This window comes from Haemaphysalis longicornis, unplaced genomic scaffold (assembly GCF_048455015.1).
Source record: "Haemaphysalis longicornis isolate Haplotype H1 unplaced genomic scaffold, Haemaphysalis longicornis Haplotype H1 scaffold_9, whole genome shotgun sequence".
NCBI classification, from domain to species: Eukaryota; Metazoa; Arthropoda; class Arachnida; order Ixodida; family Ixodidae; genus Haemaphysalis; species Haemaphysalis longicornis.
Genome location: NW_027526460.1, coordinates 29863235 through 29879215, shown reverse-complemented (window position 1 = coordinate 29879215; position 15981 = coordinate 29863235). Strand labels below are relative to the sequence as shown.

At 48.2% G+C, this 15981-nt stretch overlaps 2 protein-coding genes across 2 annotated transcripts in view; one reads left to right on the top strand and one right to left on the bottom strand.

Annotated features, from left to right (window-relative positions):
- The window catches only part of LOC144153722 (rho GTPase-activating protein 18-like), a gene marked incomplete in the record, with an annotated part of 196060 nt that overhangs the window by 86234 nt on the left and 93845 nt on the right, over positions 1 to 15981 (top strand).
- Dgt1 (KAT8 regulatory NSL complex subunit dim gamma-tubulin 1) lies at positions 4383 to 10499 on the bottom strand. Its single transcript, XM_077685529.1, has 2 exons — positions 9222 to 10499; positions 4383 to 6020 (listed from the first exon to the last, which is right to left on the bottom strand). Exons 1-2 carry the CDS (start codon positions 10286 to 10288, stop codon positions 5744 to 5746), a joined length of 1344 nt encoding a protein of 447 aa, XP_077541655.1. The 5' UTR covers positions 10289 to 10499; the 3' UTR covers positions 4383 to 5743.

The following is a 15981-nucleotide window of genomic DNA, read 5'->3' as shown; positions in this document are numbered from 1 at the left end:
TGCTTCTGCTCTCGCGCACGCAGCTTGACGCATTTATTTCGCTGCTGGCCTCTCCAACCCCGTCTCACGGTTGAGATAACCGTCGACCTGCGAGCCATTCATGAGGAGGCACGAGGCATTTAGGTTGTTTTTATGACCTTACTGGGACAGGAAGAGAAGACGCAGTGAAAAAAAAAACAACTGCAACCGAACGATAACACACCTGTAACTCCCGTCTTTGAATAACCGAAGAGCGTTTTTACCCAGGCCTAGTGAGCACTCGGACTTGCACATATCAGCGCCTGCTTGTTACAATATTGACTGCAAGTAACTTCTTGCTATTAAACCTGCTTTAAAATGCTATTAAAGATGAGAAATTCTGCATCCTTTCGGACGTGTCACAGACACCGTACGCGAAAAGCGCAGAGTTCGTTGTCCTGGCGAGATCGGCTGCCGACCACGAAGCTGCTAGCTCCCAGAGAGGCTATTTAAAACACGTGCTTCTTAAGGCTGCGGACTATGTTCGTGTATGCGCGCACGCGCACTCAATGCATTCCTTCGCGTTGATATATTTGAGAGACGGAGGGGCAGGGAGGGAGGTGGGACGGAGGAAAAGATAGAACTTTTGCTACTCTAGCCATGAACTGTGAAACAGCCCTGGTTAATGCAGACACCAAGACCGATGGATAGAGCTGGCGGTGCAGTTATCAGTCGCCCTGACTAGGTCATGGCTGGCATTGCAACCGCATACTTCTTGTAGACATTTCTGGGAGGTTGGTGCTTGGGAGTCATTGACAGTTACTCACTCTCACTAAAAAAACAATGCTGACTTCTCAACTGTGCGCAACAATCCCCTCCGGCAACAACGCACCCGGCGCCTTCAGGCGGACCGACCAGAATTCCCTTCCGCCTTTACCTTCCCCCATGTTTTCCTACTAGCACTAATATTATACTGTGATCGTTGTTTACTATCCTGCGAGTGGTGGCTCCATCTGTACATATAATGATCAGCACTAGTTCGTACGCCTGTGCTTCATCATCTTCATTCCTGTACGTGCTCATCACATTGTGTTCGCCACTCTAGCGACTGGAATTCTACAATAAACGTCGCTCCGGACCTCGGTCCCTCAGTACTGCTACTACTGGTCAAAACACAAAAAACGCACGTCCTTTAGTAAAGGGCAGTGCGTCGTGCCCCGCATAACTTTTAATTTAACGGAACTTCAATGATCAACAAACAAGAAAAGACGGACTAGTCGGTGAAATTGCGTAACTCAAAAGAATCAGAGAGCAGGACCAAACGCGGTAGAAGTGTTGAAGTGACAACGCGCACTAGTGTGGAACGATCAATACAAGTCGACGCGCGTGCGATTGACGGCGCACGCGGGCCGCACCTTGGCAGCCATCGCGTCGTGAGAAACGGCGATCGAGGCGGGCGTGGAAGCGAAACCCGACGAGCAGCGCGGGGGGGGGGGGCATGGGAACGCTGCCACGGCGGCCCTCGCGCTTGGTGAACCCGCTCTTCGGTTTCGTCGACGCTCTCCTCCGCTGCTCTCTTTCGACGAGCGCGAGCAGTTACGTGCTGTGTTTTCTGTTTTTGAATTTAGTTTCCGGCGCGTGCAGCCACGCGGAGCACGTTGAAGCGCTTGATGGCGAGACTGGTATCGGGCACCATGCGTGGCACACGCGTGTCTGGCTGATTCTCAGCGGCGTTGCAGGTCGGATATCTGCCAGGGCATCGGCAAAATGGCGGGAACAGAACGTGCGATAGTTCATGGCGGTTTGTCGATAGTTCAAGACAACGAGGGCGATAGATAGATAGATAGATAGAACTTTATTCGAGCCCTTGAGGTCACCGTTGAGGCGGCCTCCGACGGGGTGGTCCCTTATTCACAGGGCCCATAAACGGCCAACACCTCCAGGCCCCGGGCCACTAGGGCCGCGTGGGTCGTTGCGGTGGGGCTGGACCGTAGGATCTCCCATCGCTCTTTGGGGGAAGGGGGTAGGGGGGCGGTGGTTAGGAGTGGGATTTGTGGGATGGGGGCTTTGAGTGACGTACACTCTGCGATGACGTGTCGCAAGGTGCCTTTTTCTTGGCGACAGAAGGGGCATGTATCTTCATATTGTTGTGGGAACATGGTGTGTAGTAATTTTGGGTGGGCCAGCGACTCCGCTTGAATTCTTCTTAATATTGTCTGTTCTTTCCGTGTAAGTGTACAATGGGGTGCCGGCAGTGTGCGCCTGTCCTCCCTGTACATCTCTGTTATCGCTTTGAAGCTAGTGACGGGAGCCGGGTCGTCTTCTCCTCCACTCGCCTCCTCTTGTGCCCGGCGTGCCATCTCTCGGGCGTAGTAGTCGGCAATTGTGTTGCCGATTAATGAGGAGTGAGCGGGTGTCCATACGATCTCGACTGCCCTTTCTGGTGGCTCTCTCTTATTCATAATGTGTGCTGCCAAGGAGGAGATCGTGCCCTTCCGGTAGCTGCTGTAGGCCTTCTTGCTGTCAGTGACAACGACTTCGACGCCGGGTTGAAGCAGCGCTAGTGCCATGGCCACTTCTTCCGCTGTGGTTGGGTCTCGTGTCCTCGTAGATGCCGTGGTAATTAGTCGGTTTCGAGACGTTACGGCCACTGCTGCTCTGTCGCTTCCCTGTAGTAGGGATGCATCCGTGTACAAGACGTGAGGGTTGTCGCCGAATCTCCTCTCCAGAGCTGCTGTTCGCGCCTTTCTTCTTCCCTCGTCCTCTCCCGGCGTCATATTACGTGGAAGGAAATCACGTCGAAGCCCCTTCCACGTAATATAACGAGGGCGAAAAAATTGACCGTGCACCTACTTGCTCCTAGGGGTTTATCTAAAATTTCTATTTTTTTTTTCTTGGGAGGGGGGGGGGGTGTCGAAATTCTCCTGGGGGCTATAAAGTCCTGTTTGCTTCCTTGCAAATGTCACCGAAAGACGAACCCTCTTCCGTCCCTGCAACGTAACTTGCTTTCCTTACTCCCTCATAATGTTCTTCCCCTTCCTTCTCGCTGTTCCAGTGATGAAACCAATGGAAGTTTGTTCAATTCAATTTTCTCTCGTTCACACTGCTCTCCCGCCACCGGTCTGGACCTTTTGTTTCCATTCTTCTTGGCACAGCGCAAGTTCTTTTTGCATTTGCTTTCGTCTCGCCTCACTTCACAACCATTACTAACTCATTTTCCCCCCATCCAATTCCTATCATTAAAACCAGCCCAATGAGCATTCTTAACTCGAAGAATGCTGGCACTCTTGGTCATGTACTTACATTTTGCAGCAGATCTGCCTGAGGTTTTCTGTGCGCTGAAAAGTGGACACATATCAGCCATGATAGGAGTTTTCATAGTCCGGAATGGTCTTGCTTATATATATATATATACTTGTGTTTCAAGCATCCTTTCAACTGTTTTTCGGTCGGGCAGTTAAATAAAGTCACACAAAGGCATACGACATACCAAAATTTTTACATTAACGTAGCCCAAGAAAGATGAACATCATCAATAAACTCTTGAGCATGACTGTTCGTGCACTTTGCAACCAATAATTGCAGTACCACAGGCATATGGTTTACGGGTTACTGTTTCTAAGTTGAAAAAGAAACATTGCATGCCCAAATATTGTAATTTAAACTGTACTCAGGTGGAAGCTGCTCGTGTAGTTTGCTGCGTGCTCCCTCTTCATTCTGATGCAACTGCTTTGAGATTAAATTCCCGAATTGTTGTGATCACTGTTCCTTTGCTAGTCTTTTCATGGCTCAGTGTAGGGCATAACTCATCGTGTAGTGCAAATTTATTGAACCAGAAAGGGAAAAAAAAAGCTCATTAGCTCGTCTCTTCATTCCTAAAATCGAAAAATTTGAATTTTCAAAGAAATCTACATTCACAAAAAACTTCCCCGCTGAGCCCGAAAATGCAGAACCCCAATTGCCAAATATTTATGACAATGTGACTGTTCTAAAACTGGCCCTGAAACTCTTTTGCAGCCTGCAGTTACCCATGCAAGTGCAAACCTGTACACCACTGCATCTGCCAGTTTGTAGGGCAGCAGAAAAAACACACCCACAATGTTATTTTTGGGGGAAGGACAGTTAGTTTCACACCAAAAACTGTCTTCTCCTTTTGCAACGAAGCACACAATTTTGAAACTTAACATCTGAAAGAAAAAAAAAGGTCAATATCTACTCACTTTCCAGCCATATTGCCTGTTGGGTCTCGTTGAATGGGCGCATGTATTGTGGTGCCTTTACAATAAATTTGCACAACACAAGCGACAATATACGGCTGCTTGGATAATGCAAGGCATTGTGGCATCCGTGTGGCCTAATGCAGTGAACAGAAGCCAAGGTTGCTTTCTCCCACACAATGAATAAATGCAACAGAACGCAGTGCCTTGACAAGAGTGAGCGCTTTATTACCTTGGTCATGGGTAAATCAAAATATCCAGTTTATGCTCCCGGCATACCTGAACTATTAGTAGTGTGTGAACTTCTCAGCACTAGATCTCTTATTTTTCCAACATTTGCAGCCTGTGCTTCCAGAATGGAATGTGCACATTCAGGTTGAGTACAGGCAGTGGAGCTGTGCCTTCCACTCAACCCTCATCGTATTACAAATAACTTTATACGGGTTCGTCAAACTGACCACGTGCTAACATTTTTAGCCACATAGACAAATTATTTGTCGGGAGTGCTTAAGAGCTCCGTCACGTCTGACAAGCCTCCCCAGGATTTTCCAGTTCCCATAATATCTAATGTGAAATTTCAGACTAAAGCTTTTCCAATTATACGAAATCTGCATATTTTCGCACTTAGCACCAAACACACAGCCTAAACTTGAGCTGTGCCCATGAGGAACTGTTAGGCCCATTTTTAGAGTGTCACTACTCGATTGCTAGGGTTTCACTTCGTTGGTATCATATAAATTACAGAACAAAACTATCAGTGGAAGGCTTTACTTCCTTTGTGTTTCAGTGATTTAAAATAAAGGCAGGCTGAAGCAAGACAGAGCTGGTGGGACAACCGGGAAGAATTTGTGAAAGTGGCTATATCAGCTTTAAACCGTGGCACGTGCCCCCCCCCCCCAAATATCCCTATACTTGCAGACAAATGTTGTTTTTAAGTGTTGCGTGGAGCTTCTTGCACAAACTCATTTGGTCATAGTTCTGCCAATGAACACACTCTTGACATGCAGGAACAATTCTTAACATTTTTAAAACCGTTTAGGCACATCACACTATGGCAAGTTGCCGTGAGCATGGTACTTTGGGCTTGCTTGCATGGCATGGCAAAGGAAAAATAGGGCAAACAGACCTTGACGGGAAGAGAGAGAGAGAGAGTGGCACTTTATGTCTACGCCATCTTGCCCTCTATGTGCACTATTTTTTCCTTTGCACATGAGCAGCCACGTAGAAACGCAACTCCAACACAGAAACAATGCTTTAAGCAGCTTCCTTAAAGTCTCAACAGCACATGAGGAGTAGCTATCTACAAACACAACTCCAACTAACACCAAAATAATGCCTTTAGTGTCTTCCTAAAGTTGCAGCACCTGATGAACAGCACCTATGAAAGTACAAACACAACTCCAACTAACACAGAAATAATGCTTTAAGTGGCTTCCTTAAAGTCTCAATAGCAGGTGAGATCACGAGGGGTGACTAGCTCCGGCACTGTCCACGTTGTCGGTGGAAGGTGTAGAAAGGCCCCTGTTCATGCCGAGCTGGCATAGGTGTTTGGTGGTGACAGTCGAGAGTCATTTCACAACGTCCACATCGTCCAGAATGTCAGACGGCGGGCCCAAACCCATGATGCCGCTAGCACCGCCGTCGTCGGACATAGCTGAGTCCGTCGATTCCCCAGGGTCGCCAAACTGGTTCAGGCCAAAAAGGCAGCCAGGCTGGACCACATCCAAGCCCAGGGCTGCAATGTCGTCCATGGACTGGAAGTGCTCGATGTCAGGAATGTCCATGTCCACTGTGCTCTCCACGTCAACGTGCACATTCTCACTGCTGCCTGCGAGTTCAGCAACACTGCGAGAAAGAAATGCCAAATGCCTATTTAGCAAAGGCCCCAATGGAGCACTAACAGGACTAACACAGTGGATGCACTAGTATCAACAAAGTCAGCTTTTAATTAATGATGCATTCTTAGCAAATATAAGAGTATAGACATTACTGCCACTGTCAAAAGGTTATTCTCTAATCCTTGCCTGTTGGTGCACACGTTAATTAAAAGACAAGAGGTGTTTCCCCGAAAATGAGCGACAGGTATATTGGAATTTCTATTGCCCCCTTCCACGAACAAACATTCCATTTAAATTATAGAGCATAATTATATCATCACAAATTACTAAGTTTCTTCAATCATTAACGTCTTTGTTATCCTCGTGTCATTTTATTTTTACAAGCAAACAATATTTCTACCTGCTTACATCGTTTTCAGCAACCATAAAATAAGGATCTCGTTGGACAAGCCTGACGACAAAAAACTATTTCAGCACAAAACAATCCAGTAAACGCTTTGTCAGCTAGAGAAATGGACGATGTCTGCCTGCATATGTGTACACACCTGCTCTACCTGTGCAAACACCTGCAGAGAAAAGCGCTTAGCTTAAAGCAATGTCAGTTCTTTCAGCTGTTTCCTCAGTCACAACGTGACATTAAATGCTACCCCCATTGTCATTTAGACGTTTACACAATGGTGGCCATCTTGGCAGCACAAAGTAGGCCAGTGCAAGATCATTTTGTGTCTCAAAGAGAATTATACGGTGACCCTAAACATTGTGATACCAGGCGGCCTCACGCTTTTGGTAACCTGAAACACGTGCAGTTGGGCAAGTTTTGTCAAGTGGATAGCTTTTGGTTGCACTTCGTGCCAATCCAAGCTGGTACAGAACGTTGGCTCATAGGAAGGCTAAGCATTACAGGTTGATTGAGGACAACCTAAGATCAACAATAACTCTGTCTCCATGAGTTACAAGACAACCTACAAATGGTACTGTAGTCAATACACTTGAGTTGCACAACAATGCGCCTCGGAGTTTACCTGAAAGCAAAAATAAATCGTGGACCACATAAGACTTTCTTGAATTGCGCTGGGTGTTGCAATGACAAATAGTAAATGGGACGCAGCCAATAGCTTGTATTCACTGGCGAGGCACGCATGCAGGCAACCATGTGAGTGCACCGTTACTGGTTACATCGAGCTCCGCAGGATGGCAGTACTTGTCCGTGCTGAGCACATGATTTGTGTTGGATGTTTTAAAGTCTACTCTACCGAATGCAAAGTAATGCCTTGAGTCCAATGTGAGTGTGATGAATAACATCTGTTGACACCACTGCTGAGAATCGGGTTACAATGGAGCAGACGACGCACAACATTTTTTTTCTTCAGCGTGCGGGCGCAGTGGCACAAGCCGCACCATGTCTGTGGCGCATCCGCCATGTCTGTGGCCATTTCCTGTGTTGCCGAGCGAAGAAATTGACAGCTAAACCTTTCAATGACTACCACCTATACCAGCAGTCAGTGTTCCATTCATACTTAGCCTGGCCTGCAACATTTCTTTGCACCTCGTCCCACTCACTTTTTGTCTGTTAATTCTAACACCGAGCGAAACTAAAGAAGGCACAGCATTCACTAGCCCCATTTGCCGTCCTTTTGAACTTTGCGAGACCTGCTGCAAAAATCAACTACCCCTCAGTAGAAACGACGACGACGGGGGAACGTGAAGCTTTCCAAAATCAAGTCCAACACCAAACGAACCAATGCAAAAGCGAGTGGACCTTCTGTCCTATTGGATCTCCTATTAGTCGAGAGGGTCGAGAGTATGATATAAGACTGCGCGCTCTGTATGCAAACACCTGTTTCTCATCGAGACAGTCACTGCACTGCGATTGTGCTCTCTACTGCTTTACTTCTACAGGCATTCTATGGCTTTTTTTAGTGTTCAACTGTTGTCATCGTTAGACGGAGGGGTGCATTTTCTGGCTAATTTTGCACGTCCATGCACCCCTCCCCAAATCCAAACTGCTTTGACCGTGCTGGAATAGCGCATTCAGATAAATGTTGGCTATCCGGCATCTATTTGGCGCCTTGTAATTTAGTAATTTCTCTTCACTTTACCTACGATCACCATTGTCAGAGAAAGTTGCCTTTCCTGCAGTGCATTTTGGGTGGGCTACAGACAAAGTCGAGGAGAGACTGAAAGCTTCACTTTAAAAAGGAACCAAATATATCTCGGCATTCCAGCCACTTCGTCGCTATGGCTGGCTTGGTTGCATATTGCGCGCGTTCAATGAAATCTGGAAGAAGTCCAGGTTTCATAGTGCAAACTGGTACACGTGCCCCGTGGTACAGTCAAACCCGATTATAACGAACCCGGATAGAGCGAATTGTGCTATATATCGAACAAAAAAAGATCAGTTACGAAAATAGACGCGAAACATATTCCTCATAATGAAGTTCACATCTGATATATCGAACTTGGCCACCAGAACGCATGGTCTCAAAGCGGCGATTGAGATGTTGAGCCTCCCTTGGAGCGACGTGACTCCCGGCACTTTCCGTAACTGTTTCCGACGCGCCTGACTCATGATTAAACCCTCCCAGTCAGCGAGTCCGGACCAAGATGGAAGCATCGATGAACTGTGAGAAGAGCTCGCCAGTGTTCCCGATGTTGTGCTGAAAGGAGTGCCCTTCGAGGATTGCCTGAGTGTCGACGACGACGTTGCTTTTACTGTCAGCCCCTCGGACGCCGACACCGTTGCTGATGTCATGGCTGCTGGCGCTGCTGGAGGCACTGAAGAGGCGGAGGACGTTGCGCGTGAAAGCCGTCCGATACTTAACGAAGCGCTTTCGGCATTCAATGAGCTCCACCAATATTGCTTTGATATTGAAGGACACAGACTGCAACTTATGCAAATTATGTCTCATGTAGAGAATTCTGTACTAGTTGATGCCGCCAGAACGAAAGTGAAAACAAGAATCACCGCTTTTTGGAAAAGTAGGTAGTTACAGCGGAAAGTAGCTTTATTGCTTGCAATAAATAGATAGTTTTGTGTATGGTAATGGCATACTTTATTATGTTCGTTTCTGCATGCGTGGATGGCAGGAGGAGGGGTGGGGGTGTCGCGTATTGCGAACTCGCAACAAAAAACTCGTTATAGGCGGGTTCGGCTATTTCGAACTATTGGATATATCGAACTAATATAACCGGGTTTCACTGTACTCACCGCTGGCCCAGACCAGGGTTGGGCGCTGCGTGCACGAGGCAAACGTCAAGGGGGCTGCGGATTTTGGCCAGCACGGTGTGGCACGGCTGGCCGCCGTTGCTGCCGCCGTCACAGCGTTCGTACAGGTGCTGCTTGCGGTCGTTCAGGATGTGCGCGAGGCAGAACTTGGAGAAGGGGAGCGGGCGGCGGCTGCAGGACGCCTGGCTGCATGCCGCGCTAGCGGCGCTGGTACTCGCTGCGCTGCTCGCCTGTTCACCCTTCTGCTTGCGCTTGAACCGGTCTCGAAGCAGGGCCTCGACCCCGTACGTGCGGTGGTAGCGGTAGTAGGCGCGGTACCGCTTGTACATCGCCTCATCCTGCGGCGAGGCGAAGTCTTTGGAAATGGGCTCCGAGGAAACTTTGTTGCGAAGGTACTCGGCACGCTTGAGCGCCAGCACGTGCTTCAGCCTCTTGAACTGCTCCAAGTAGAGAGTCTGCAGGCGCACCAGCTTCTCGCGGGTGATCACGGCGGCTTCCTCGACCGTGTACACGCCGGCGTGCCTCAGGGGATCGTCGATGTCGTTGTCGAGGCTGTCAGCGTCGCTGTCGGCGCCAGTGCTCGGCCGACAGTCAGCGAGCGTGGGCGGCTCTTCGTCGCTTTCAACATCGTAGAACTTTACGGTGTTTCTCGCTGTGTCGGACTGGTCCACGGAGTGCTGCGGGTCGCGGCAGTAGTGCTCCAAGCTTTCGATCACTTTCTGCGGCGTCTCGACCAAGTGCTGCTTTTTGCCCGACGATCGGCGGTGTTGGAGAGCCTTTCGGGCGTGGAAATGACAGAGGGACTCGCGTTTGTCGGTTTTGGGGGCCGCGTACGCGCACCGGCGCCCGCTCTGAGCGTGCGTGTATGCACACTGACGGAAAGGTGCAGTCTTATCTTCGAGTATGTGCCGCATGCAGTACTCATAGCCGTCGATTCGGGCTTGAAGACACACGCGGTGCATGTAGTTGCATAGCTTGCGCTCCGGGGCGGACGCCGTCCTTGGCGGCATCGGCCTTCGGCTCACCATCACTCGCCTGATGACGCTCATCGCGAATATACTTCAAAACGGGCACTTACAGCAACATCCGCTGCAACCAGATAACACACTTTCAGCTTAGTTTCAACGACGTTACGAACCCCGTGGCAAAGGCTCGGCGTCGCAAATCTTCTGAGTTGTTTGACGTTCGAACGCGCGTTCTACCTCGTGAAAATGAAAATGGAGGCACTGACTCGGCCTGCCCGAGTTTGCTGGCGGAACTCGTGCTGCCACCTAGGTTATGGAGATGAAAATGTCAACTGCTGTTGAGACGGTGGCGCCGCACTGCGAACGGAAATGGAAGTAACTGTCAGCCCGCGTTGTTTAAAGTTGTCTCCTGCCGCGTTTTTTGAGCGAATGCAGTGGGGCTCGCGGAACTTAGCAATGTTGTTTTACTGAACAATGAAACATTGTCAGCTGTTGTGGGGACGCCATGGTAGCAAAGCGCTGCAACGGTAGCGTGCACAGGGTTCTGCATTAGAGGCCGTCAAGTTTCAGCGTACCGCTCTGCCCCCCCCCCCCCCTTTCGCATCATAATTTTAAATAAATTGAAGTAACAATAAATAATAAAATAAAAAAAAAATTGTTTATTAGTGATCTGAATTATTTGCTGCTTACTTATAAAAATAATAAATAATAGTATTAAAGTTTTATTTATTGTAGGAACATCCTAAGTTTTTCTTTATGCTCCGCGCTGTTGAGTTTCACATGTATATTATTATATCATCCTCGATAAAGCAGGGTGAACTGTCGCCGGGCAATTTCAGTAGCCCCTTCGCGCACCGAGACAGTTGACGGAGGTTACCCGCCGCGGTGGCTCAGTGGCTAAGGCATGGTGCTGCTGAGCACGAGGTCGCGGGTTCGATTTCCGGCCGCGGCGGCCGCTTTTCTGATGGAGGCGAAAAGCGAAAACGTCCGTGTGTTCGAGATTTCGGCGCACATTAACGATCCCCAGAAGGTCAAAATTAATCCGGAGCCCTCCACTACGGCGCGCCTCATCGCCTGCGCTGCGTCGGCGCGCTAAACCCTGCAGTCATCATCATCAGTCGACGGAGCGCCGGCCTTGACGAATCCATAGCGCAAAAAGAACGAGGAAAGAGAGAGAACACACAACACAGCGCTATTAAAGGACGCTATTAGTATGAAACTTTATGCTCTGCGAAACTCATGTGCCGTATGAGGTACGGTCAAAGCAGAAAATGGCTGTTTTTTTTCCCTTGAACAAGTTTCTGTTAATGAGGATTAGTAACTGCAGATCAATAATTAAATGATATTCGTCGCATTTCTGAATGCCCTTGATTGTACTATATAGCGATGATGACGTTCCCCGTCCTTCGCCGTAGGGTGCATTAATCGAGTCCGAAAGAAAACGTGTTTAGGAATGCATGCGAACATGAAAACGAAGCTATGACGTGTTTTTACAATGGCCTGCCTTTTGGTCCCTGGCTTTCCGGCGGTAAAGGTTGGAAGTACACAGTTCTGGGTATGCAGCATCAAGGTGTCCTCGGTTGCAATTAACGTGCACAAATCGAGACAACTTTAATGCACAGCATCTTTGCGCCGCTTGTGTTCATTGTGAGTTTTTTAAAGCCAGATTTGGCTCTCAGTAGCCAAATCACATAGCCAAGTAGTCAAAGGACGTTGAATTATAGTGCCTAGAGTATACTGGCCAGTATATTCTAGGCGCTATAGTTGGGCTATGTTTGTTCTGTATTTTTCCCGTGTTTCTTTTCGCCAACGATGTACACTCCATTGTTGCGATTCAGCGACTGAACTTCCCCAATTATGAATTTTTGTGCAGATGCAGCACTGCAATTGGTTCTATTACACAATTTATTTGTTTCGGTCGTTTTTCCGGGTTTTAAAATTTTTTAGTTCGTTTTTTGAGGATGATGTATAAGATAATGGATACATAATTTTTGTTCCGTAAGTTCATTTGCTATTTTTGGGTTTGTTATTTTTGTATTTTTTGGTTTTTTAAAGTTCTCCTCGACCACTGATTTCTACTTGCGCTACTATAACGTGTAGCTGTGTTAATTTCGGCGTTATGCAATTTTGTGGAAATGCAGGGCGTTACACAGTTGGTCTGTTTTCACGATTTGGGGGGGGGGGGGGGGGGGGAGTTGTTTAAGATGCATTTTTTTTTTCGTTAGGGTACGTTTATGATTTCCTTTTTATGTGCGATTTTTGTATATTTAGGTTTCTAAAACTTCTGGTCGACCAGTTACCGTACTTACCCGATTCTAACGCGCCCCCGATTCTAACGCGCACCCAATTTTCCTAGCAAAAAAACCAAAAAAACTTGCGCCTCCGATTGTAACGCACATGGAACTTTATGACCAAGACAAACGAATGCGGGAGAAATGTGCGATTTATTTCCCGAAGTAATCTCACTCATCTCCCTCCCCGTCGCTTTCCGCTGACCACAACATTTCGTCCTCGGTGCCGCCAAGAGCGTTCGCGATGCCACACTTCTGAGCGAACGTTCAACCGTGGTCGATTGGATCGTGGCCCACGCCTCGCACGCTCATCCCGCGAGCTTCACCAGAGCCGCACGCTTCAGTCGACCGCTCGTTTTGAACGCGTGAGAGCCGCTTCTGCCATTGCTGTTATCAAGTTATCAAGTGTGCAAGTGGAACGATTTGACGATTTGTTGTGAAAGCCGATAGAAACGCCTCGGCGCTTATGCTTCCTGCGTTCGAAAAAATTGTTGCTAAACACGGAGGAAGTCTTCCTCGATGTTGCCATGCATGCTTCCTTTATGGATGTTGCTAAAGGCTTTGGCGCCATCTTGAGATGGCGATGGTGCAGGGTGGGACGAAATTTCCGCCATTTCGGCAGTTTCGGTTTCGTATCCGATTCTAACGCGCATGCGATTTTTCGGCCTATTTTTCCGGAAAAAAGGTGCGCGTTAGAATCGGGTAATTACGGTATAGTTATTGTAACGATTAAATGTGTTAAAAAATGCCAATTGTGCATTCTACAGCGAGACTGTGTGGCTAGGATCCAGCGGATCGTCTCCGGCGACCAACCGTGAGCTTGGACCAACAGTTATGGACCTACGGAAAATAATCATAAAAAATACAAAAGGGCATCCATATTTTAATACAAGGCGTCTTATATTGCCCCTGGAGAAATGTCTTCCTAGCAATGCATTATCATTCAGAGGTGAAGCTGACTTTAAGGGGATCGGTGTAAGGTTGCTACTTGTAAGCTGGCTTTTCACACATTGTGTGTTGAACTCTGAGACATGGCCATCTGCGAATGGGGTAGTGGTAACAGCCCCACTCTGCACGCCTCTCCACTGCCGCCGACTCTTTCCCGAGTCGACTATTGCTTGTATTCAATGGCGAGGTGCGCATGCAGGCAACCGTGTGAGTGCGCCGTCACTCGTTACGTCGGGCTCAGCGGGATGGCGGTACTTGGCCGGGCTAAGCACATGACTGTGTAGCACGTTAACAAACTCTACCTCAACGAACGCAAAGTTTTGCCTCGAGTCCAATGTGAGTGCGATTAATAACATCTCTGTTGACACCACCGTTTAGAATCGGGTTGAAACGAAGCAGACGACGCACACCGGTGTTTTCTTGTTTTCTTCGTCGTGCGGGTGCAGGGGCCCAAGCCTCGCCATGTCCGTGGCGCATCGGCCATGTCTGTGGCCATTTCCGGTGTTGCCAAGCGAAGAAATTGACAGCTAAACTTTTCAACAGATACTACCTATACACTCCTCGCCACGCACGTCGTCTCTTTCACCTTTGACATTTCTCAATGCCGCGCGCTCTTCGGCGGCCACCTGCGCGGCGCGCTAGGGACGTCACTGTCTCTGCGCGCCTATCGTGCGTGTCCTTTGTCTGTGACGCAGAGGTGGAAGTGCTGCGCGATTTGCGCCACGCTACGCCAAACCGCTTTTCCTGCGCCACCCTGCTCCAGATGGAAATATTGCTCTAAAACTTATCCCAAGCATTGCCGCAAAATGTGAAGCAAAGGGAGATGATGTTCAATAGGCCAGTCGCTTCGCGCAGGGAGCAGTAGGGACTCATTCTTTGAGCTGTAATTAACGATGTGGCGTACTGCTGCGGACTTCCTAAAGGACTAATGCTCGGAGTCACTCGTTACGATTTCTTGCTCTCTTGTGAGACGGCGTGGTTTCACGGGACTTGGGATCGAGCTTGGGGTATGGGAAATGCGCAAACATTTGCCTCGAAATGCAGCTTCACCGCACTGCGTCCTGCGCAGTGAAGCAAGTGTCATTACCAGCCTTCATTGCAATATTTCCGCTTAGTTGTCAAAAGCAAAATATGAAGCAGTTTTACTGTTCATTTGAAACCTCGCCATCTTATTTTATCGCTAGTGCGCTTGCCTTTCCAAAGGTTAGATCCCTTATAGTGCGGGCCGTATCGAAGAGGAAGTTATCAGCTCCCTCGACCTTGCCTGATGTACAGCAGTGTTTTTTTTTTTTTGGGTGGGGGGAGGGGGCAGGGCTTGCTTTTTTCCCTCCTGTAAGCTCGCCGTTTAGGCTAGAAAAAAAGTTGATAAACACCTGTACGTTCGCTGCCCGGATAAACACAGCGTGGTTGAACGGTATTCTTTTACGTAGCTAGAAGCATGTAACACTTGGTAGTAGTGTGGGTAGTACGCTAGGATATTATTTCCTGTTGTGTTTCGTGAACATATACATTTTTAATTTATGTGTAGTTTAGTGAGGTTTAGTGCCAATTATCTTTTCTTTCCTCTTTATTTTCCTCTTAATTTCCTCATGTCTTTGTTTGTTAGTTTTTTTGTTTCATTTCTTTAGCGTCTCGTTACGTGTTGAGTGAAGATAAACCGTTAATCTTAAGTGCACGAGGTGCCATTTTGCATATCTCTGGTTTTCTCTGGGTTGTTTCTCATCACTGTGATGGTGTATATTTTTCATTTGTCTGAAGTCTAGTTAGACGTGGCAACTCATAGCATCGCTTATCTCGTTCTTATTGGTGCCGGCTGTGAGGTTTTAAATAAGGGAACGTTTGGTTTTCCGACTTGTTGGCTAAAAGCCATTTGAATTTTCTTTTTTGTTCACCAGAAATAAAAAATTGCAAATAAAGGATGTTTGACTCCAGAAATTTATTTCCAAACAGACTTGCACTGCTCAAAAACTTTCCTTTTGATGCTCCAAAGCTGCCCCAAAACATTATTATTCCTGCTCCCTGAGCTGCTACGAAAGTCTCAAGCGCGCTTCCACCCCTGGTGACGTAGCGATCGCTCCATTGTCCTCATAACTCAACATTACAAATATCCAATACAGCTAAACCTCAACGTAGCTGATTCCACCACAGCGCCAGCTTCGGTGGACCTCCCTCTTCACAGGGTGCAAGGCCTGCGACGTTTTGAAAATACCGGGCATTGCACTGTTGGGGCTCTGGGGGTACTCGGCAAAGAACGCTACGCTTGACAACTTGCAAGGCCTTAGCATTGCGCTTTAAACAATGACAGGATAGGTCCGACTGAGTAAAGGCATAGGGCACATTTGGCGCCATCCTCAGATGATCAGGGGGCAGCCGAGTGCGTCACCATCAGCTGCATCAGCGCTCTGCCTGCGGCTAGAAAAAAAGCCCAGCGCGTGTGGCGCTGACGTCACACCCTGTGACTTGAGCGAGTGTCGGCACGTCCAGGTGAAGAGAGCCAGCCACTGAGAGTACTAATTCTGGGAAGAGAGCGGGCTATCT